This window comes from Oxyura jamaicensis, chromosome 4 (assembly GCF_011077185.1).
Source record: "Oxyura jamaicensis isolate SHBP4307 breed ruddy duck chromosome 4, BPBGC_Ojam_1.0, whole genome shotgun sequence".
In the NCBI taxonomy this organism is placed as follows: domain Eukaryota; kingdom Metazoa; phylum Chordata; class Aves; order Anseriformes; family Anatidae; genus Oxyura; species Oxyura jamaicensis.
Window position 1 is genome coordinate 87813283 of NC_048896.1, and position 25023 is coordinate 87838305.

The 25023-nt window shown below is 43.2% G+C and overlaps 1 protein-coding gene across 1 annotated transcript; it reads right to left on the reverse strand.

Annotated features, from left to right (window-relative positions):
* Positions 1–11245: 11245 nt before the first annotated feature.
* On the reverse strand, positions 11246–23464 carry C4H4orf48 (chromosome 4 C4orf48 homolog). Its single transcript, XM_035324357.1, has 4 exons — positions 23308–23464; positions 22974–23131; positions 17277–17365; positions 11246–13441 (listed from the first exon to the last, which is right to left on the reverse strand). Exons 1-4 carry the CDS (start codon positions 23445–23447, stop codon positions 13376–13378), a joined length of 453 nt encoding a protein of 150 aa, XP_035180248.1. The 5' UTR covers positions 23448–23464; the 3' UTR covers positions 11246–13375.
* Positions 23465–25023: the final 1559 nt, after the last annotated feature.

Here is a 25023-nt window from a genome sequence, read left to right on the forward strand (position 1 = left end):
TGCAGACCTCCACCAGCTGAGTAATATTTATATAGATGCCTGCCAGATCCAAGAGTACCCAGAGGAGTACTTACTGTCACCTCCTCCTAGCCACCACTTTGGTCTTTGGCTCTCTGAGATTGAGCACAGAGGAAACACAATACACTTGGCTTCTAAGAAGTCCACAGAGATCACTGTTGACCAAAGGGATCCACTTTTTGCTCTTCTCACTCAGTTCTGCCTTGAGAGGCTAAGTCTGACTGTTGGCCACCCTTGCTCCAGAGGAACTGGGACACCAAGCTCTGACCTAGGCCCTGCGGTTGTATCCGCATTTTTGGGTGTCAGTGGCAGAGGGCCACTGTGATCAAGTAGTCCCGTTCTCAGACAGCAGTTGATGGAGACATTCCTGACTCATGTTTGTTTTCCACAACAGTAATAAACAGAAGGGAAGCACTGTAGCAACCCAACCTTCCTGACTAAATAAGCACTACATTTCCCAATAGCTAAGACATACCAGCACATAAGATGCAGTTCCTCTCCACCATTAACAGGGCCAAATTCCTCACCTAGAACTGCAGAAGCTGGTTCTTCCTCCTCTTTCTCAGGTTGTTTCAAAGCAACGTCTCAGGGTAGAGATACTCTGAATTGCTGACCCTTTTTCCTTCCTTATGCTTCTGCAGGGACAGTGTTGGCCATGGAGGTAACAGGACAGAGAGCCCAGAGTAGCTGTGGGAGCTGTGGCAACATGGGGACAGCACACCAGTGGCCTCTGTATCCTTTCTTCTCCACCTCTCTGCCCCTGGATTTTTACATGCCTGAGGCTGTCACTGCCCCCTGTGCAGGGGGCATCCTACTTCAGCTGCAGCTGCTGAGATACCATGGCTACATATATCAGCAATGGGATTGATAAATCATGGATGCATAATGTCTTGAAGGACTGGCCTTCACTAGCCCCATCGCTGCTGTTTGGTTCCCCAGCAAAGCATGTGTTCTTAGTGACTTCTGGCGTTTTCACCACCTGGTATTTTGTCCTCTGAACACTGGGTACTCCCCACCTCTCTCAGGAACAGGTTGGCAGCTGGGTCACCTGGGTACAACTGCTTCCAGCACTTCCCTCCTCTGACATTTCTATTCCCTCTCAACCACGCTGGATCATTAAGGGGCCTGTTACTTCGATCATTAATTATTATTTATGCAGAAACTCAATTGAACACTGCAAACTTGAAAAATTATGTTCCTAGCTGAAAACATAAGCTGTTCCTAGCTGAAAAGCTTTCTTTTTCAGGTTCCTGACACACTTGTCAGTATGTTGAGCAGACTCATGTCACTTTGCTGGATGTCCATTTGTGCTCTCCATCTCAGTTCTTACCACCACTGTTAGACTCTTCTTAGGAAGAAATGTCAAAGACTAATAAAAGCTAATTATTGGAATTGTGGAAAAAATGTATAAGATAAGCTTCCCTTTCTAATGATATAAACCTTCATTATCACATACAGCTGTGCTTTCCTCAGGCATTATCTAGCAGTGACTCTTTTAGCCACAAAAGAAAAAAGCTCCAAAGCACTGTGATTGAAACTGTGCCAAACCTCATTGACAAGGATGCACCAAGGCTTTGGAGGGATATGGAAGAGAAGCCAATGGAGAAAGAGCTACATTATGTATAAAAATATATTAGAGAAAATACCCAAAGGGAAAAAGTAACTAGACTTGAACAAGTGTGACAAAGACGGCACTTCAGCCTCAGTGCTTATATTTCTGTTGAAAACTGGTGTGGAGAACTGATCAGGAGGCTGAAATCAATCAAAGACAACAATTCACAGGTTTCACAAAGCGATGAGCCTCTGTGAATCCCTTGGATGGATGGGAAATGAAAAGACAGGGGAAAGATGTGGCTGCTCACTTTCTGTTAGAAATTAGTAAGAACTGGGTTTTCAAACTCCCTAAGGGACTTACAGAAATGAGTTCTAACTTCACTGTCATAAAAACTCGTACTGGAACTGCATAAAGTTAACAGATGCATGGAAACAAAGTAATTGTCAGCAAATGGGAAATTTTAGCCTGAAAATCTGTACCTACAAGGGAGGCAGACAGCAGGCAGGTATAGGAAAAACTTGGAGGTCCAAATGTACTCAAGACATTGACAAAAAAACAAAAACACACTGCAAAACAAAAATAAACCATTCTGTGTCTGACAATTGAATTTCTACGGTTAAACCTAAAGCCCTTCTCATATAGTTCAAATTCTTGAGCGATCTTACAAGTGCTTCAGTTTGGAGCGGTCACATGTGTCTGTGCTTTGGCTAGAAGCTCCTAATGTTTCAGGTGCCTAGTTCCTATAAGGAGCTTACTCAGTTATGATTATCTGAAAAACAAGGTGAAGGTGTTCATTCGTATTCACAGTGTAGTTTAATCCGTACCAGAAGAACACTCCCAGCATCCCAAAACAGTGCATAAAATGGTAATTGCCTGGTCATGATTTTTGAGACACTAAAGAAAATAAATGGCTGAAATTCTAGCAGAGTTACAAATGCCACCATTTTAACTTGCAATAATAAAGAGAGTAATTGCTACCCAGGAAGATTCATCTGCTTAATAAAACTTAAATGCCACTGTAATCTGCTTGAATCCTGTCTTCTCTAGCCACAATCTTTTCAGTGCCCTAGAAGTGAACCCTTGTAAGGAGACCCTAAGGAATGTTTGAATTGAACCTCTATGACATCTGCATGCTGCGACAGCTGTCAGTTATTTCATTGAACTCCTCACCACAGCTTTCCCAGCCTCAGTTTCCAACACCACATTCTGAGTCTGAGGGGTGTCAGCCCTCCCTGCCCCTTCATACTTCCTCATGCAATCTTTGTGGACAAATTTGGGCTGCTGAGTAGAGTAGCATCTGCTCATCTCTTCAGTTAAACCAAAATTCACTTAAATGGATTTAAAATTCCTTAAATGCTTTAGCCCCGAATTTTTCCAAGTTAGAGCTCTGACCCTGCTTTTCTAAATCTTCTCTGCAAAAATTGTCCCCATGGAATGGGCTGGAGTCTTTCTGTTTCCTTCATACTTTTCCACACCACAGCATTACCTTTATCAGCTGGGCCTGCAGGATAGCTACAGGGGCCTGTCAGTGAAAATCCCTCTGACTCACAGCAGAGTCCTGATGGGGTTCCCAGCTTATCACACAGGCAGACTGAGCTACCCTTTATGTTCCTCTGGCTTTTCTTCCGTGGGACACCCCCCAGCAAAGAGGAGCTGTTCTGTGACTTCAGCTGGCCCAGCTCTGCAGCTCAGTGATAGTGTAAAATGAAGTGTCCCAAGACGCTGTTTTTAAGTGGGAAAAAGCTGCTGGAAGCCGCATTCAAATCTCCCTTCCTGTTCTTGTTAGTGCCCATATTGTAAAGTCCCAAACAATTGTTCTTGAAATGCTGTTTGCAAAAATAGCATTTGGATAGTTTGCATGCTACATTTCCATCTGGAACAGATCTTTTTTTTCAACAGTTTGAAACACATGGATATTTAATGGAACCAACTGTCATGGCTTGAATAATGGCATCATTGAATACAGAGCAGAGCTCACTAAGTGATTAATCCCAAAGAGCACTGAGCCCTCCAGGTCCAATTCTGCAAAGCTGTTAAGCATGGATGTACGTTGTTTTAAGCAAGCTGCTCTTGCAGCACCTTGCAAGATTTATTGTTAGTACTCCAAAGGCACTTATCGATTACTGGAATGTGCAGAACTGAAACAGTCAGAAAGCATACCTAGAGTATTACATCTGGAGCAGTGTATTTCCATTTACTGTTCCATCCACTTTACCAATACAATCTCTCTCCTGTTGTACCTGTTCATCTGTATTCCATGTGCAGCTATCCTGCCTTGTTTTTCAATCAAAACCTGTTAAAACATCTCAGAATTGAATTGATTCTAAGATCACACCAAAGTCCATTGAGCTCCACAATCACATCCTCAGGAAACATTTGATAAGCCATCTGCATGTACACAGTATCTGCTTTTCTTTATCAGGCACAACAAAACACAGGTCAACAGTTTCCAAGTCTACATCAAAATATAATGAATGACTGGACGTAGATGCAACTTTTGCCTGATTCACCAGACCAAATTCATCAGTAGCTGAACTCTGAGAAAGTCAGTAGAGTTCTGTGACTACAGATGGCAGGGGTCTCTGCAGCAGCAAAAGACTTTTCATGCTTTATCTACTCTAACAACTAAAAGCAATGCATCACATAGCTCTCTGGATTTATCAGCTTTTCAGATTTAAAAAAAATTCTGTGGTATTTGGTACTGTAGTTTCTAGCTAGCATTATTGAAAGTTTAAAAACTGACACTAAACCAGGAGAACAAAATGTATGTACTTATTTCAACTTGTTCCTTTTATAAAAGTTCCATGATTTCTTCCATGGTTCTTGTGATTTTTGGCCCCCGGATTTGGCAGTACATATAACCTGACAAATTCTGTGACTGACAGCAAGGCTGTAACATCGTGGTTCCCATATGATTTAATCACAATCATGCTAATGAGATAATATAGTATCAAACCGCATTTTACGTCTGTTCCTTCCTTGCAAACAAACAATACAGCAACGCTATGCTGTAATCATCCCAAACTGTGCAATATGGGTCTCTCAAGATGAGAGGTGGCTTTGAGCAATCACTGTCAAATACTGCAAAGCTGGGGTTTTATGAAAGGCTGCTGGAAGCCAGCTCTACCCAGCGGTATACCTTTCCTAAGGGGCCAAACCCAGGTACCTCAGAACCAGCAGAGGTAGGCACAGCTGTTGGTTTCTTTCTAGGTCTTAAGGTATGTACAACCCCTTGTCACTGTGTTTGAGCACAAACAGAAGGCCAGGTCCTCAGCATGCTGACAGCATACTGGTCTTCTACCCTGAGATTCTGCCCGCTGGCAGCCATTTTGTCCACACGTGCAGCTCTAAGGACCTACAAAATGGCGCCTTGTCTAGGGCACACAGAGCGGTGGCCTGGGTACGCAGGTCATGGGGTGCGAATTTCCATCCTCTTTTGTGTCTGTTTTCAGTGCTGAGCTCACAGATCAGACTGGTCTGAAGATTAGCAGCCTGTACAGGCAGCCTGTCTCTAGTAATTTCCTTCTCTTTGAACTACTGAACTCTTCACTGCTTTTTCACTGCTGCCTCCTGTCTACCCTCATCGTCTTCAGTTCAGATGCTGAAGCTCAATTTACATATGATATTTATGATGTTTGAAATATCATTATCATTGACATAATTCTATTAATATACAGTAACAATACACAGATAACTGCAAATGGTGTTTCCAGGTTATGCTTTAAATATTTGTTCTGTTTTAATCACTACATTTCTTATTCTGTTCCAAGCAGGTGAGCACTACCATCATGAGTGCTGCATGGATTCTTTCACCACCCCAAATCCATATCTACAATCTGCACTGAGACATGGTATGGAGTAGTGATGACAAACAAGTATGTTCCTGGCACCTGCAGCTTCACTGGGAAAGAAACAAATATTTGGCAACATACCGATGAGACTGTGTCACCATCTCAGCAACTCCAGCAAGGAATATGTGGACTGAAAACAAGATGGCAACCGAAAAAGAAGCCCACACTTTGTGTGAGGTAGACTGGAGGGGACTGAAACTTCATTTACAGAATTAAGGGCCTTCTGTTTTCCCATTCCCTGCTTTATGAAATGCAGTTAAGTTTGGATCATAAGAACTACAAAAACTCTGTCTTTCAGAAGAGTTGCTTCTAGGGTGAACAACCAAACCGGTCCTTAAAGGGAAGGATGAGCACGTCTGCAGCCTGCAGGCAGTTCAGACTTGAGGCCAAAGCAACCTGTTTTTGTAGACTGGCATTCTGACCTACACAAATCCACTCATCCATGCTAGTATAAGAAGCTATAACATGGGATAAAAACCACTCTTCTTTTCCTAATGATGTTTGCCTCGTCATTGTTCTGCTCCTCAATTCTAGACATCCAAATACAGCACATTGAAAGGCTAGTTATCTTCAGCTGGGCCTCCCATTTTGTCTGGTGCTTTGGCTTTAATCTGTGCCATATTTGAGGCATGCTTGTGTGTATTCAAAGAAATGCAGAGTACAGTCAGTATCAGCTGAGATTTTGGGGTTATGAGTTTTTCTTAGCAGATTCATGTATACCTTAACATGCCTCTGAAGTGGTTAGGCAGTTGGATTCAGTCTTTGTAGGTTTTCCAACTGAACAGTTCATGCCTCTGTGTGCTACAGGGGCAGCGGAACCTACTCCAGTTACAGCCTTCTGCTCTCCACGGTCTACACACAGCCAAGCCACACCGTGCCAGCCAGCCTAACATGCATCTCCCCAGCCAGGATTACAGGCATTTGTGCTATTAGGTTTTCCTCAAGAGAGGTGCTGGCTACTCGTCTTCATAGGCACTGTGTGCAGCCCACAAATCACTTTGTCAGTGAAGCTCCTCTCAACAGAGCCTGTCAGTCACCCAGGCAGAAACTGGTTGCTTTTTTCAGGTTGGTAAGGACTGGGAGGAGTATGTAGATGTCCATACTGTTTGCCAGCAGTGTCCAGAAAAGCTCATGCCTGCTTGTTCCAGACTCTGCATTTGATAATAAGATCCCTGGCCTGATGTATATGAGGTATCTGGTGGCCTTCCACGTATAAACTGCAAATCTAAATGGCAACTAATCCTGAGGAGGCAATACAAAAACTTGCTCACATGTCAGGTACAATTAAAATTTTAAATGGACAAGGTATAAATCAGATCTCACTTGAAAGGGAAAACAGCAAAATGCATTTTTCCCAAGTTCACCGTGTTTGTCTTCCCAGCCTTTAGCTACTAGTCTGATTTTTTTCCCAAGTGTTGCATGTTTGCACTTGTACTTGGAGAGCTGGCCAAGGTCCAATACCCATTAAATCCATTGAGGGCCTTCATTTACTTCCAAGTACAGATCTCTCAACAACTGTTTAAATGTGACTAATTCAAACTCCATCAAAATAAAATTGTTTCAGCTATATAACTGTATGTATGGGAAACAGCTAATTATCTGCAATGAAGAATGTTTTAAATTTTGCAACTGTTCTTTTTTTTTTTTTTTTTTTCCCATAGTAATGAAACATACTGGAGTCCCTACGACCCATTCTACAGAATTATTTCACAAAGACAAAATCAATTATTCAATGCATTATTTGGCAACGAGTACTTGTTCTATTGCAGGCAATATATAGCAGTCTAGTTACTAAAGCTCATGTTAAGACATACTAAATCTAGTCTCAGAACAGAGATTTATAACCTTCTCCCTAGTCTGCCTTTGCAAATGTTCACAGAATAACCTGTGTATTTCTTCACTGTTGCCCATCTTGGTATTGAAACTTACTCACGTGGTTGCTCAGGAAAACGAAATATAAGCAGCACATTAAAACAGTTCAGGAAAATGTATTAGGAATCTGGACCATAATTTGAGGGAAAGGTTTTTAATTAGTTACCAAATAGGAAAATCAGCGATTTTATAAAATGACTTAAAATAAATAACTTACCTCTTTTTTTTTTTTTTTTTAATCCTGTTTAAATCATTCAGATATCATCCAAACAACAATTAGACACTAATTATTTGTATCTTTGACACAAGAAGTCATACAGGGCTATACTGTCTAAAGATTTACACTGCCATCTAAAGATGTACGTTGTTTTAGTATATTGCCAATGATTTTAGTATTTTCATCTACAAAAGATGCTTACTTTTAATACCTCTGCAGGTGAGACACAGTGGTCAGCAATCCTATTATACAAACAGTTATTCCTCCACTGATTAATTTGGAGGGCAGAGGTAGCAAAGGAAATGTAGCCTGTATCCCAAAGAATCTAACTGGGAAAGATGTATCAGAGCTCAAGAATTCCTGGTTTCTAAATTCGTCAGGTCTATACTATACGTAACTGCTACCAATGAGCTTTACATGTTTACAGTCTGCTATACGTTCAACTCCCACATACACCTGAGTAGTGAGATACAGGCTCAGTTTCTAGAGCAACTGAAAAGAAAAGGAACTAATCATCAGAAAAGATAGGCTCATTATAATCTGACTAATGTGGATTTGCAAACAATGTATAGATCCATAGTTTTACCTCACCTTCTTTATTTATTTATATGGAATGAAATCTGGTATAACAAGAATTTGTCCTCTTGAGAGGTGTCAGTCTTCATCTATAATGTATGAAGTAGTACAAGCAGGTTGCTGTATCAAGAGCTAGAAAAAACATCCAGACTCAGTAACTGGTGCTGCAGACAGCATCTATCTTTAGTACCTTAATGATCTTAAGATGATTAAATACCTTCTGCACCACTACAAAATGGCTAGACTTCTATTTGCTATTTCACATAGTCAATACTTAAACAAAAGATAACATTTCATCTTGAAGCCAGCGCTTGATCAGCTTGAGAAACGTGATGTTATAGCATCAAAATTCTTTAGAACTCAGCCTAGTGCTGTAGGGACAGGGCACAGGGGCTTTGCTCTCCCCAGGAAAATCTTTTACATTGCAGAAAGAGGACTGTACGAAATCCAAACAGCAGAATAAACACACCGAGTAAATGAAGTACTGTGTTGGTGTGAAACAAGCCTGAGACGCCTTTCTGCTTTCCCGTGAGTTCATGAAGAATCCCATGTGGGCATATATGAGTCGAATTTGTGCCATAATGTTGAGGGAACAGCTCTGATAATGATTTCAGCATAAACAGAAACACAAGGAGTTCAAAGAAAGCATTCACACAAACCAGACTGAACAAAAAGTCCATCATTTACTGGGGACGTGTCTGCCATGAGATATTGCATGGAAAGCATAAGGATGAATGTAGCAAACTGAAGCTTTAATAATGGGTATTAATGAATATCATCATTAATGGTAATTCTTTTTTATCTACTAGAGACAGGGCTATGTTTACACACAGACCAAGCAACTAGTTGTGGTTCCTCATTGAATAAAGCTCCATCATGGATGGTTGCTCTGTGATGCAAATGTTCCTTTTGTTTTTGCCTTTCTTCTCCATCATCTTTGAGCTCAGCAGCCAACTGGGCCTGCTACTTCAGGGATCCAGTTATCTTTCATTTGCCATCCGCCTTGGGGATGGAGCATGCGATACAGGCTTGAGAAAATTGGGCTCTGGATGGACTGTGGGTGCAGGGACCCCAGAAGAAAGAACTTGGTAATTTGTTTTCCTCCTTTGTACAGGTACCTCCTGTATGTTATATATACATATACTTGCTGCTGCTATTATTTTTCCACCTCTAGTTAACTTTTGCCGCCAATAACAGTCTTTAAGTGACTGCTGCCCTTCTCCTTGGCTAATTAAAGAACCTGCAAATTAGTTTCCCCTAAATTTTCAAATTGGCAAGTAACAATTAGCAAAGGATGTTTCTAGATCTTCTGTATTTTCTTTGGAACGGACACAGCACAAACCCTTCCTGACATTTCCTATGTTTTGAATAACTCCAGCTGAGGAGCACCGGGGTTATTCACAACCATCTCTTCCACCTGCATTACGCTGCACAGAGCTCAAAAGCAGATTCTGGAAAGCTTGTAAGATTCACATGCCATGCTCGTTGAGAGTGGGGGGAATAAGCCCTTTTGTTGCACCAGTGTGCTCCCCATTCCACTGATTTGCCAGGAACTCAGCCAGGCTGCAGAAGGCAGGTATTTCTTTTCCCCTCTACACTTGTTCCCTTTTTCTCTCTCCCACTGAGTTCTTGCCTGGGGAAGGACTCAGCAGAACATGGTTCTATGGGAGGGGTCTCCCTTCTTCTCTGCCAGGAGAAGCAAAGGCAAACTTTCTGTCTTGTGCTACTTCCAAAGTGAAAAAACAAAACAAAACAAAACAACAACAACAACAACAACAAAAAACTTTATTTTATTTTATTTTATGTTTCTCTCTCTGCCTCACAAAAGCCACAACAGCCAGAGATTTTCTTCTTTTAAATTACCTTTGAACTACTCTGGCATTCTTTTAGCCTCCTTCAGCACATAAGTGCTTTCTGCAGGTGAGATTTGTCTTCTGGTAGCAAACAGCAACACCAGCACCCTGCACAATTCTCACAGCTGCAGGAAGAAGTCTCCTCTCTAAGCTCCAGCCTGGAGCTGACATGGCAGGTCTTCAGGAAAATACCTACACAGTTTGTGTCTGCTCCTTAGAAGGTGGGGAATGTGTATTGGATGCTCAGATTACTCAGGAGTTAGCTACAGACCAGTTCTGATAGAAGCATATGATTTCTAAATAGGAGATTTCTATCCGGAGGGGGGATTTCATGGGGCTCTCAGAGTATTTCAGAGAAATATATGGACAAGGAACACCAGCCCATATACTCGCCAGATTCAACTAATCGTACTACTAACTTTTGATGCCACCTAAAAAGGATCTTCATTACTGGCAGGCTGAATTGTGTTCCTGTTTTTAAGAACAAAATCCAGAGACATGTCTTCACAGAGTTATCCTGAGACTCAGCTCAAAATGACTACCTTAGAAAACTCACGGAGTTACACCCAAAGAACATTGTAGCTAAGGTGTGAGAAGTTGTGGAGATGCATTGCCAGGATTTATCCAACATCTTGCCTACCCAGAGACAGCACCATGTTAACGTGTTTATATTTCTTCTCTTCTAGGGAGAATTTAACTGTACATCTTTACAGCCTACCATTTTCACTCCACCTTGTGTACAGATGCTCTGTGCCCAAGGCTACCTGCAGCAGCACTGCACCGAAAGAAAAGAAGACACAGTTTGATTTCAAGAGGTCATGAAAATTGCCTTGGCTCCACAGCAAAATGGTGCTTTAAGTGTTATGAAGCAAAGAAGACTTTCTGATTTAAGGCCTGCTGCAATTAAATCCTTTTGTAAAATATACAGTTTCTTACAGCAAATGGTGAATCCATGGGGTTCTGAATTTAAATTAACATCATGAGAAATAATAAATTAAATCTATCTCGCTCATTTTTTTCTTCATGCTACCATATTAATTACAAGGAGCTTTATCATAACCATCACGTACAGAGTATGGAGTCCTTAGAAAGCTCACAAAAATCATTGCAGTGCTTTTGATTTCAAATAAGAGTGAGTTCAATTTTATACTTCATTAAATAGGAATACATTCATAACTTTAGCCCAAATACAAGATTTCTTGATTTTTTAATTCAAAATAGCACATTTGCCTGATTTTTCCACCTTATTAAAAAGCTGGTATTTATTGCTAAATGTTCCAAATAAGAAACGAAGTACACCAGATAGTGCAATACATCTTGCCTTTTTATTTGTTATAGACAAAAGAGGAGTACATATAGTCAGTGCCGAAACTTGCAATGTCACTCTGATCCCTTGGGGAGCCAGAGAACATCCACTCATCACTCATTCCACCTTTCTATCATAATAAGCTGCGTATATCAAAAGTTAGCGGTGAGCAAACTTCTTTTCTAAATGAAAACACAACCAAAGAAAAGTGTTTGCTAATAGGATTTTGCAAGATTCTTTAAGTGACCAGCAGTATAAGCATGCTCAGTAGCAACACAAAACCATAGACATGCTGCTGTTCCCAAAAGGTGAGCTGTGCTGGAATTCTGCCTCCTACAAAAAGTCAACTCATGATCTGTGCATTGCTTAGGTTCAAATCTAAGTGGGAGTAAAGCAACCTAAGTGCTAAAGCTACCAGTGCTGCCGTGGAGTGTAATGCTACGAGAAGCAATGTGTTGCTGTGTCATGATGTTTCCTTTTTACACAGTCTAGGTCCTGATGACCTATAAAGGGTTTTTCCAGAACACTACAAAGGACAAAGCAAATTTCCTACTTGAAGTGCAGGTGCAAAGAAGCTTTTCCCTGCTGAAAAACACAAGCCTTTCAAACAACTTTGGCAGAGTGTACAGTAATACACTCCCTTGTGTTACTGAGGGTGACTGCACACAAAATAATAAGTTGGCAGTGGCTCGCAGTTCCCTGTGCCTGCAGTGGTGGGATAAAATGGAAGAGAAGAGGTTTGGAAACATCCAGAGGTTACTAGCTACTGTCATAACTTGCTGAGCTGCCTGACAGCAAAATATCAGTCACTTATGGGAAGATGGACATTTTATTAAAGGTTGGTAAAATAACTTTGAAAACCACTGTTGTTGATACTGCTTCCATACTCTTGCTTGTATAAAATTTCTCGTCTGTACGTAGATGCTCTAGCTGATCTATTGATCTCTACTAATTACATTTTGGGGAGGATATTTGAAGTCCTATGAAAAAATCTTTTATTGCCTACAAGAATTTTCTACTGGAGGCATCTTCTGTTCTCCCCAGCCTATCCCCCCAAAAAAGGGAAAAATGAAAAACAAGGAGAAAGGGATTTCTTTTTCAAAGCGTAACAAGGCATAATCTTGTCTACTACTACTACTACATCACCTAATTTTTTCTGTCCTATCTTGTCTCCCACTGATGGCAGCAGGCATATTAATAGTATCAGCTAGTAACCCATCACTACGGAGTGAAATTCATCCCTGTGTAAAGTCCATGCAAGAGCTAGGGACCGTTTTGCTGGAGCCTAAATATTTTTAAAATACCGTTTGCAGGAGGCTCCTGGGTGTGCAGGCATTTGGCAGGCTGTCTGCCAAACCTCTCTGCAGAGGCCAGCGAGAGTGGTTCAGCCCAGTATGTGATTTACTTAATGAAAGACACTTCTCCAGAAGATTTTGGCAGACACAATCGGTTCAACTGCCAGGCGGTATTCATGTGATTATAAATGTTAGCGATCGCATTAGATACTTAATAAATCCCTCCAAAAAGATCACAGCTACTGGGTGGCTTTGAAGAAATTAACGTTGGGATGCAGATGACTGTGCTTGCTGTGCACTGGACTATTGATAAAATTGGGAACAAATCCCTTCCCTGGGCTGCCAAGCTGTCAGTGACAGCTATTAATTTCTACATAAACCATGACTGCTTGTTTGCAAATTTTTAGCTAAGCATCGTTGTGAAGTAGCTTCCTTTTCATGCTGGGGACACATTCTAACATAAATATATGAAAGAATGTGACTCCACTGAGTTTCACAGATCTGTGGTGATTTACATGTACTGAGAGGTTGGCCTGAGAGTCTAAGGGCAATTTTTGGCTTGAAATAGCAAAAAAGTGAGAGGGTGTCCTTGCATGAAACCCATGAGTGAGACGCTGGCACTGTTTTCTTCTTTTGGCATTTCAGCAGATGCAATAGCACAGACAGTACTGATAAAACACATCAAAGCAAAAATGATCTGAGCTGTACCTGTTTGGATAAAAATTGTTTTTCGTGTGGTGTGGCACAACTTGCACTCTATATCTTCCTGTAATTTATTGAACAGCATTTTAAAAATTAATAAATGTCCATTGGCCAAATCCCAGTGCCCATTTCAGAGTATTGCAGGGAAGCAATCACACAGGCCTCTCTTCTCTGCTCTCAGGAGGAGGGATTCTGTCTGAAAAAAAAAATAAATAAAAAATAAATTAAAATGAATATATCACTTTAAAAGAATATATCATTTATTAGACCTAATCCCTCTGCACAGCTGTAGTCAAGGTGCTGTGCTGAGTGAAAAATCATAGTTATTAATGCTGGTTTCCGTCCAGAAAAAAGTGATACAAAATAACTATATTCAGAACTAAGAGGCATGGAGAGTGTTTTTGTAATCTGAATATTTTCATTTTCATAGTTAACTTCCAGGGACTAGGCTGTCAAAATTATTTAAGTGTTCTTTATAAATGCCGAGCAAAAATTCCACTTTCAGCTGCACTGCTCTTAATTCCTTCTCAGTGATTGATGGCTTCCTGTTGACGATTCCTTCAGTACTGTATAATTTAATTGCGCCAGATAGCGTGTGCTAAGGAGCCAGTTGTGCTCTCAGTTACACTGATGCTTCTCCAGAGTAACTCTGGGTTCAATCCAGCTGTCAGTCTAACCTTGTTGTCTGCAACGTGCAATCTTTCAGAGCAGACCTAGACTTTAATTTGTGGCTCTTATTTTATCCTGAGTTAGTTTACTGACAGTTGTAAGTATAAGTACAGTGTAAGTATAGTGTAACTACAGTGTAAGTATTAAAGACTTATTGCCAACTCCATTTGGAGCCATGCCTCCAGAACCCCATCAAAAGCTTAAAAACCATTCTCAATATACATCATTTAAAATTACGTGCTCTTGGTTCTGGAGTGTCTTAGTGGAAAAGCATTTCCAAGCTATTTTTTTTTATCTGTATCCAGGAAAAAAATAATTTCAGATCCTCAAAGATGTTTAAATATAATTTATTATTATAACTTAGATCCTTTGTGGGTCCTGGTCTCACTTTTAGGGAAACAATGGTCACATTTCCCAAGTGACACCATCATTTCAGGTGCTGAGCCTCTTGCAAGACTCAAAATCAAATTGATGGTGCAAGCAACTCACTTTAGCAAGTGCAATTGTGACTGAAGAGAAACTTCCTCCTGAGTACAATTTGTGGTTTTCAACCTGTGGTCTGCGGTCCCTTAAGTATTTTGTAGACTGACTTTGAAGAGTTTCTAGAGAAATAAAATAAAATAAAATAAAATAAAATAAAATAAAATAAAATAAAATAAAATAAAATCCAGGCTTAAATTCACCATGAATGGGTTTCCCATCTGCACTGGAAAAGAAAAAAAAAAAAAAGGAAGAAAAAAAATACAAAAGCCTGAAACCTGCTTGTTAACAAAAGAACAAAAGATGAAAGAGCTCTGTGAAACATGAGGTCTTCAGTCTGCCAGCATTCCCCTTGCACGACAACTCCTGACAAATTAAAAATGGCAAAGGCCCAGCTAACGAAGACACCCGGCTCCCATAGGAGTCACTGGGCACTTCTAAAGAGGCAGGCAGAGGCTGTTTGAGAGCTGCTTTTCCCTCCCCTCCACAGCCCTCTATCCTTTCCAACCCCAACTTTTTGACATCCACCTTTGCATTAAAGAGGAACTTGTTCACTTTCCTTGTCTGCTTTCACTTATCGGCTTAGGGCAATGGCAGGCGTTATTAAACACTGCTCCCCAGGCACAGAGAGCAATCCTGGATGAGTGAATGCTCTCATTGTTGGAGCCCGGTAGAAACAGAATCACCTTAACGTCACGCAGGCTTACTGGCTTTCACCGTAATGCCAGCAAGCTGTCACTGTTGCCACAGACCCTGCCTAGGCATCACTCATGACTATTTACAGGCAGGAAGAGCAGTTCTGGGACCACTCAGCTGTGAACTGAAGGACTATGAGAGAAGCATCATTTACCAAAATTAATTGTGGCCCTGTTGGCATTGGCTTAGGGAGTCTCAGATAGAACCTCCGTGAGGTTTGCCTTTGGAACAAGAAATTTAAAGACTCGGGAGTTGTTAAATGAAGTTATTTTTGTATAAAACTTGAGAAGATAAAGTTGGGCAGCATCAGCCAAGCAGCAGCAGTTCAATAAGGATATGGAGGCTGTGCCCTTCAGAGAATGGAAAGCCACAATGTGCCACTTACAGAGCCTTGGCCACTTCATTTCCCTTTAGAATCTCTGCATCATTTAGTAATTTATATTTAAATATCTCTTATAGAAAGGTCTTTGGAGTCTCAGTCCAAAGGCAGAAAAAGATGGAAAATAATATACCTTTTCTTTACTAGTAATATTAAACTTACAGTTGTCAAAGGGAGGATGATGCTCCGGATAACTGGTTATGTTTGTTTTGGGTTGTACTGACAGCTGTCTGAACCAGAGCCTTGTCATCTCGGGCCTGTCCAGGTCTTTGCAGAATGAGCAGTTTATGAGTTTATGAGCAGCTCTGGGACCATCTTCTCCCTTTCTGCTTGGCCTCTTACAGCACAGCATTGCTCTCTGATGGGTTCTCCTCTCACTCCACCCCCCAAATAGAATAGCCAACACAGATCTCAGCACAGGTCTGAGTATCTGTCAGTGGGATTAAGGGGTTGTGCTGTCCCTGCTGCACTCAGGAAATCTGCCCAATACAGCCCCGGCAGTAATTTAGTACCTCCTGGTCATGCATAGGTACAAAACATGACAGCTGAACCTAATCCAAGTGCGTGAAGTCCCACCATGGACCACAGCAGCCCAGCCCAGCTGCAGGGCTAAAGCCCCTGTGTTTGCAGCCTGACACCTAACAGTTACTGAGTATTAGGCTAGTGCATGGGAAACTTTTGCGATGTAACCCACGCTGCACGCAGATCTGTGGCCTAATCAGTTTGCTATTGATAGCTCAAGGAAGCTCCAGTCACTCTGACCTTATCATGCGGGGCCCTACATGATTGGCCAAGGTCATGAGAAACCAAATGCAAAGCAACGTAATTGCCCTTCAGTGGTATAGTTTGAGACATAATTGATTTACATCTCTTTGGCTGACTCTGCTGTGAATGACAATTGGAGCGGAGCGTGACTTTGAAGGAACAAGGAGCACTTCTCTGCCACCAACAGACGGCACTGCCCGAAGGCACTGAGCAGTCACCCAGAGGAACGGGCAGATGTGGCTCCAGTCTGACTTCTCTTACCAGAAGTTGCTCTACTGTCATGCTGCCAATGTTCGTGGAGCTGTTAGGGATGGAGAGGTAGCTCAAGACATATGAAGGGGCTTTATTAGAGGTGAGAGACCTCCTACCCCTTGCTAACGTCAGACAGCATGGAAACCACTTGTGAGTTTTCATTAAGCCCTATTCCAGTGTTTGTGTATAGTTAAGAACCAACATAATAGGTATTGCTAAAATCATGGCACTTAACACACCCTCGTGTTTTGTTCATTGGGACCTCTGCAGCACCAGACTGGCTGGCAGGTGGAGCTGCGAAATGCCCTGTGTGCTGTGATAGCTACCCAAGCAAATGAACCTCACTCTTTTTCATGGAGAGCATCAATACATGAGCAAGGAGTATATGTGCTTGCCTTTTCTCTCTGCTAGCCATGCTTGCAGCCTTCTTGCTCTCCCATTCATCTGCTGCTCCTGCCCAGTGGACGAACATCCACAGCTCAGAAGCAACGCTGTGAGATAAAGAATAAATCATCTTTCTCATTCTCCTCCCCTTCATGCATCTTCTTTCCTTCTCTATTTGATGCAGGAACTGTCTGGGGTAATTCTTTAGCCTGTTATGCAAGCAGTTAGACTAGATGATCTTTACTGAAGCTCTCCAGCGTGTGGAAAATAATCTGTACTTGGAACAATCCTATTTGCTGAAATGGAAGTGAGTCAGCAGAGATGTCGTGCCTGCTGTATGCAGACAAGCAGACCTGGCCACTCGAAGATAAAGGCTCAGTCAAAGCATTTCTATAGAAACACGTACCCGTGTGTCTAGATTATACGCCGTCTTCTTTAAATCCTGCAACGCCCTCTGCATGAACTCAAACGCATGGCAGTCGACACAGGGACGGCCTGGAAGAAGGGACAGAAAAAAAGACGTCACTGTCACAGCATGAAATCTGGTGTGTGGCAGTACAAGGAGGGAAGGCTCAGAGACCTTGTAATTCCAGGAGAAAACCCATGTTATCAGGACCCACGCCTGCATCTGAGCAAAGTTAGGGCTGCCTGTGGACAGGGCTCTGTCTGTTGGTGTGCAAGTGCTCACTTGGTGAGTGAGGACCAGCAAAAGCACAAGAGCATTTTGCTATGTGGGCTTTTCTGAACGTAGCCCAAGCTTGGTTCTGTGGGGTGCTGTGTGCCTTCAGCCCCCAGCCTCCCTCCTTGAAATGAAATCCCCTCCTCCTCCTTGTACACGGGTTAATCCTCCACTGACAGGCTGAAAATAGCACTTTGCAGTGGTTCAAAAATCAGACAAGCAGCTCTGTTTTTACAGGAGCTCTTACAGAACAGCTTGGCTAGGGTCGCTGCCAGCTCTGTATTTGCTTCCTTTCACCTGCTGCTGTATTTTTTCTCTGCCAGGAATGCAAAGCGTCCCACTGGCTCTGCAGCTGATGCCAGTGTGTGTGCACAGAGGGGCAGGGCAGGGAGAAGGCAAAGCAGAGGAGGAGGAAGGGATGTGACAACAACCAGCCTGGCTCGCTGCTGGACCTGGGCATTTCTATGCCGCCAGAATTCACCCTGCACCGATCTCACTCCCTTCCGTTCAGCCACAGAGCTAATGAAGCATGGGGTTTCACAGAAAGAAATTGCAGACACTGGAGGAGATGCAGGGGGAATGGAAAGAGAGGAATTTTTTTTACACTTATCCCAGTGTCCCCATAGTCAAGGCAGTGCTACAGTCCTTGTCTCCAGGCAGCCACTTGTGCTGCTCTGACAAAGCAAAGCGAGTGCAAAGCCGATGCTGCAATAGGTACGGAGCTCTCTGTGGCCAGAGCCTTATATCGGTGTTTTGGTAGTCGAATTGTTTTCACTTCAGAGCACGGAGCAGAGCCCTTAGGAAGAACCTACATCCTCACTGTGCCATCGGCAAATCTGCCACCCACTCGGTGCTGCGGCCTGCGCCCTCCCATTGCAGCGGGCTGCTCAGAAAGCACCACCTCAGGGAAGTGCTGCATACCCTGACACAAAATGTTCTCTAAAGCAGAACTTGTTGGAGAAAAAGTAAAACTACAGGTCATGAATGAATTTCTCCTGCCCCTGACAACATGAAGAAAGCATCTTTGAGGAGCGCCACAAATTCCATGGTCAAAACTACCTGCAACCACAAAGGCCATGGCTGTGCGGGATCATTCACTGGTATTCCTGTGTGGGCAGGGAGGTACTAGTGGAGCTGCACAACCATGCCAAGTGGTTATTAACACTTCTGCCACCCCTGTGAAAGCAGCTGCCCTGGCATCAGAGCAGCTTCTGCGGGAAAATGGTGGTGCTAAGGAGGACATATGCCCTTGCAGCTTTGTGTGCCCTGGATCAGCACACACAGAGCTCCTGATACAGCACAGCTCTTCAGAACCACGTTGCAGATGTGTATGGTTTCCTGGGCTGTTCTCCTTGGTGGAGGGTCCTTCTCCATGTGCAGCTGTGTCTGGGCCAGGGTAGCACCCCTGCTAGCAGCTTTGGCAGCGGCACAGCTCGTGTCATTCCTCTAAGCAGCTGTATCCTGTGTGGGGCCAGGAGCTGGATCTGATATCTCAGGATATTCTATGAATTCTGTGATATCCCGGGACGGCAAAATCCAGCTGTTCAATCTGACCTTTCATTTAGACTTATTTGATAGGACAGCTGTACCTGGGAGGAGGAGAAGGGCAGCTGTGGAGGTGTGAACTCTCCCCCCACGCAGCCCTGCAGAGCACACATCTGCAGAGCTCTGGAGACCAATCTAGGGCAGGGCTGAACTCACAATCAAGCATCTTGCACGAGCACAGAGCAACCTGAATGCAGTTCCCCTAATAAAATAGGGGCAGCAAATCCCCACTACTTGGGAAGTAGTGATTTTTACCAGCTGAGCTTTTAAACGATCATACCGGCCAAGCTTTTCCAGTAGACAATAGCAGGTACTTTGATAATATATAAGAATAAAACTTTGATAATATATAAGAATAAACCTCCAGCAATGTTATTCTAGGCTACCAAGAGATTTGGAGGCATCCTGAGTCTGGCTGCTGCTTTTACACCTGATAAGCCCTCCATGGATTTTTCTCACATTAATTTGCTACAGTGCTTCCTGCATCCATGGAAACTTTTGGCATCTACAGCACCTTGTGACAATGAGTTCCACAGCTCATTTCATTGTGTGACAAGTATCAGTCTTGTGTGCTCTGAAGTTAACTGGTGTCATTCCCTGCCTCCGATTTTTTTCACTGAAAAAGACAGTTATTACATATTCACCATCTTTGTCTCACTTTTAACTTTGCTGATCTCCATCGCTCCCTGCCTCAGTGTCACTTTTCCAGACTGAAGAGCTGGCCTGGCATGCTGCCCTAGACTCTGCCTCTTTTTGCTCACGATATCTTCAATAGTATAATGTGAACATTTCCCCATAGTAACAGTACTTAAGGGTCTGCTTTCACAAGGGGGTTAAACAAAGCTAAATATGCACTGCTGCCACTTGGAGCAATCCCACCGTCCCTTCTGTCCTTGGCTGCACGTTCCCACACCTTCCCCTGCTCACAGCAAGCAGTGACCATGCAGTTGCTTGATCAGCTGGATTGCTGATTTTGTTTTCTCCCCATCACCTCTTGAATGCACAAGTTCTGGGGCCAGAACAAGGACAAGGGGCCAGGTTATGGGGGGGGAGAAGGGTTACATCAGCCTTAAGAAGTCGTGAAACCAAACCTTCACGTCAGAGCAAAGTACAGCAGAGTGCTATTAATTCCTTGCTGACAGCTGGGAACAGGCTATCATTCATAGGGAGACTTAACAGGTTTGTGGATTAACATAATGAGAATTATCAAGAGTCAGCTATAATTCTTTAAATGGATCCTGTCAGCACGAAGACTGTATGTTTCTTTTTGTGTTTGGGGAGAAGTGGGGGAGGAGAGCTTAAAATATGCTTCTTGGCTTCTTCTTGGTGAAAAACTGGAACTGAAAGCACTATGGAAGTCTAATTTACTTTCCCTCTCATGCACATGGCTTTATTCTTTGTATTTCATGCACCTTGGCTAATGAAACTAGACTGACCAGCTTCTGTTCTTCAAATTCCACGTTTCAGCTTTTGCAGCGGGTGATCTGGGCTTTAAATGCAATGCGAGGTTGGGGAAATTGCTTAATTATTTTTTAGTGGATTGCTCTGAACTTTAGAGAAAATACTCTGAAAGCATTAGTAACACCATTTCATACTTGAACAGGCTTTGCAAATGCAAAGTGGTGCCTATAAAATATAAGGACATGATTAATCACTCCTAATTAGCATTATTCATAAAAAGTTGGGGCTGGTTCTCTGAATAGCAGACAGTAAGCAAAGTGAAGAGTAGGAGAAGGCACCCCAGGCCACAGATCAGTGCCATGCAACAGCACGGGGCCTCTCTGAAGCACCGAGAGCTCTGACTCACTCCTGCACATCTCCTGTGGCTCCTGCACCTCCCACACCTGCAGAGAGCATTGCTGGCCTCTCACGGTGCCACAGTGGGAACACACTTCTCCCACCAAGTGGGAGAGAGAGGCTCAGCCACCAATTCACCTGTGCTGACAGTATGGACTTAAGCACAGCAGTAGCACTGCCACCAGAATGGGTCAGGGCCCAGGAGGATCAGCTCCTTGATGAGAAATAGCCAGTGGAGCTGACATCAAGCAGAAAAAGATTCAGGAATGTCTGCACCAGATCAAATCAAAAGTCTGTCTAGCTCAGTGTCCTGTTTTCCATGAGCTGCATCTCTTGTAGTACATTAGATGTGTCTAGGAGCATTCCTGGACTTTGAGAGCAGCTGGCACTGATGGGCAAAGGAAGGTGGCTGGAGCACTGAGCAGCTGTGCAGCATTTTCTCCACAACTGGATGATGAGGACCACTGCAAGGACCTTGTTTCTTTAAAACTCTGTCCTTGCAGCAGCACAAAACAATTTACAATTCATGATGAGTCAGGAGCCTTTCTCCTGGCCTGAGCTCAAACACGAATACCGTTCGTGCATTCAGAGCAATGCTACCAGCCTCCAAGATCCAGGACAGAGCAGCACGTCTCTGCAGAAACACTCAGAGCTGCCCTTCGTTCCTCACTCTCACATACAAGAGCAAGACAAGACAAGGAATCATTCTCAAGAGCTTATCAAGGGACTCAGCAGCCTGGCCACAGGATATCAAAAAGATCAGACTGAGGTTGGAGACAGTGGCCAAGAGATTTGTTCTACAGATAAAACAGGAGTTTCCACCACACAAGAGGAACAAGGAACCACAACAAACTTTTTCTCCAAAAGGTGTTGACTTACCTATGCTAACAGACACACAAAGGGCACATATCATTTATTTTTTAAGCAGAGAAGACAAAATAGACTACTTGCCACAAAACTTATTAAAGTTAATGAAGGTATGCCTGGAAAACATACACACAAAACAGAGATGAGGTCTGTGTTAGAACAGACCAACACTTATCACTAATCTAAAAAGAAGAGAATGGAAAACAAGAAGAATTCAGCATTCAGGGCCTATAGATGCAGCCACGGGTGTATATGAAAATGAGTAACACAATTACAGGAGAATAAGATGCAGTGACTAAATCAGATCATGTTATAAATATTTGAGCAGCTAGGTAAAAGGGTATCTGTGATACAAAGTGTGCCTAAGAACTAGAGATTGGCTTGTATACAATTACATTCCTTCCTTTTTCTTCCAGAGGATATTTTAAGTTTCCAATGAGCAGCTACTTCAAACTCACTGTCACCAAACACCCTGAAAAGATTGACTTGATCCCCTAACATCTTAGAACTGTTGCCTCATTTTAGAGCTGAGAAAGTTTAACTTGGAGATTTGCACAAAATGACTGAAGAAGTTAATACTGAGCTGTGATCCAAATTCAAGAGCTCCCAGCTGCAAGGTGTGCTCAAGCTAGTCTGTCATATTTTGGGGTGGATTTTTTTTTTTTTTTTTTGGTCTGCAGAATAGCAGCAGGATTTCAGAAATCTATATATGTTTTACAAGTATGCTGTTTGGGACAACATCACCTGTGTCCAAATGCAGTGATTACAAGAAAGTTGAACTTTTAAATATAAGAACAAGCAAAATGCAATGCCCTAGCAGAAATAAGCACAATTTTCTTTCTAATAATATCCATATCTGGAAGGGTGTTGTGTGTATAGGGGCAAATCTAGAAAAAAAGCTCTCAAAAAAAGCAAAACTAAAAGACCTAACAATTGAAGAGCTTTAAAAAAGCTCGGATGAAAATTACAGTATGCAGTTGTTTTTTTTTTCCTAAATAACTGTATTTTTTGGTTGCTTGCTTACTGTTTTGATAAGCACTGTATTCACGTGCTTTGCTAGCAGGTCACAAACTCATCGTTACTCCCTCCTTTATCAGGCTGTGCAGGGTACCCCTGGAGCTCACTATGTCTGTGTGGCCACGGGGGGCTACGAGGAGGAAACAAGGCAGGACACGGGGCAGCAGGAGGGCATGAGTGCGGCCCGGCGGTACCTACTTTCGGCAGGGATGACACTCCCAGAGTCCTGGCTGGCCCCCACAAGCCTCCCGCTTAGTAGGCCGAGCACCGAGATGAGCGGGATCGCCACCCACATCACGCCGCGGACAGACGGCAACGCCATTGCTCTCGTCAATAATTCAAGCTTTCTTCCCAGCCTGGAACGAGGAGAAAGAGTGAGAATCAGCAGTTTGCTCCCAGCGCGCTCCGCACAGAGAAGTGGGTGAGATGGGATAAGCACGGACCCCCGTGAACAAGCAAACCCACATGCATACATATGGAAACGACATGCCATGGGCTTGTGATGAACCCCAAGGAGCAGTTTGCCCAGTACCTGAGCTTTCCCTTCGCCCGTGTGCCAGACCCTTGGAGCAGCTGAAGCGAGCAGGCGAGACTCCAGCACCCGCTCTGAGCATGCGCCCCCCTGCATCCCCCCCTTCCCTGATTAGGGTCATTGCCATGGAGATTTGCCATGGCAACACTGAAAAATTGGAGCTGCCAAGTGGAGGAGAAGATTTAAAGGGACCACAAATCAGGGGATGGTCACTGCTGTGCTCCTCTGCCTCCACCCCTCAAAGGCCACCTCCTTCCCTTGGTCACCGCCAGCTGCTGCCACCCCCACAAGAGGGTCTTGGGCAATGTCTGTTTTGGTTGCTTTTATTCCCAAGGGGACTGCGCTGAAAGATGCAGCTCCCGTCCCTTGCTTTGGCTGTAGCTCACTGCAAGTGAGATTTTGTTCTCGGAGGTTTCAAATGAGATCAAAACTCAGAAGTTTGCTTGGAAGAAAAAAAGACCCAGAGCCTGCTGCTGGTGTCCTGTGCCCTGCGGCAGGCTCCATTATGGGTGCTGTTTAATTACAGTGAAAATGAAGCCTTGAGGACAACAGCAAGGTTGGCAGAGGAATCAGACAGTACTATGTGTCCTGCACACCATCGCACCAGGTAGCTGTGGTTACAGCTTGGCCAAAACCTACACATTACAAAATTTTAAGGATACTCGCTTCACCCTCAGCTCTTGATGTAGGGTTTTACTGATAGGCTGTCCTGACAAAGCTCAAGCATGAACCCGCCTGGACATGGGACCTCAGTAAATACCTGGATTAAACCAAGCCCTGAGGATGTGGTGATACCCTTTGGTAAAGAGAGAGGTTCTCAGTAATTATTTGCCAGCGCTTTGCAGGGGGCCAGCCCAGAGCAATGGAATGAACTCCTACAAGAATGACACATTAAGCTAATTTTTAGCCCCAAATTGAAACTGAAATCCAACTTTCCTTGTGTGGAGGGCCCAAATGAAGGTCTCAGTCAGCGGGGTCTTCATAAGGTGAGTCAGGGCACACATGTCTACCAAAATGGCTCCACTGACTATGAGAAGACAAGACTCCTCATCCAGGCCTTGAGGTTGGATGCCTGAAATGAGGCTATGTGAGATGGCCGAATTTAACACTGCCTGTCTCTTCACAGGCCTCAGATGCCCACAAAAAGAGCAGCTCTGGAAGAGCCAGGATATAACAGAGCAACATTGTACAGTTTGACTATATACTCATCTAGGGCTGGTCACACAGTCTAGCCCTGATCTGCAGTTTTAAATAACACCAAATGGAAATGCTGGCACAAAATATAAGCCTTACACTTCCATTTACCCTGGCATATGTGTTTCTTGAGCATAGCCTCATTATGGTCCCATGGGCCATATAACACTTTTCATACATGAGCTTAAAGAAGAGCAATTGCCTCCATGTGCAAAGACCTTTGTTAAGGTGGAAAGGTTTGATCTAATATTTTTTCAAGGTACCAATATAGTATTTTCTAAAGTTGTAAAGATTTTGTAAAATCATTTTTCATGGTTGCTTAATCTTTTCAATACATAGGTAGGACAAGGAACACAACCCGCAATGAGGTAAGGAAAGGAATGTGACATCTTGGGGGAGGAAAGGCAACTGCAGAATTAAGCAGAGGTGTTACCCATCTGAACTGCAAAGAGTCTAAAAGGGGATCAGAGCAGAGAACTTGGGAAAATTTGGAATAAAGAGAAGCTGAATGTCCTGAAATAT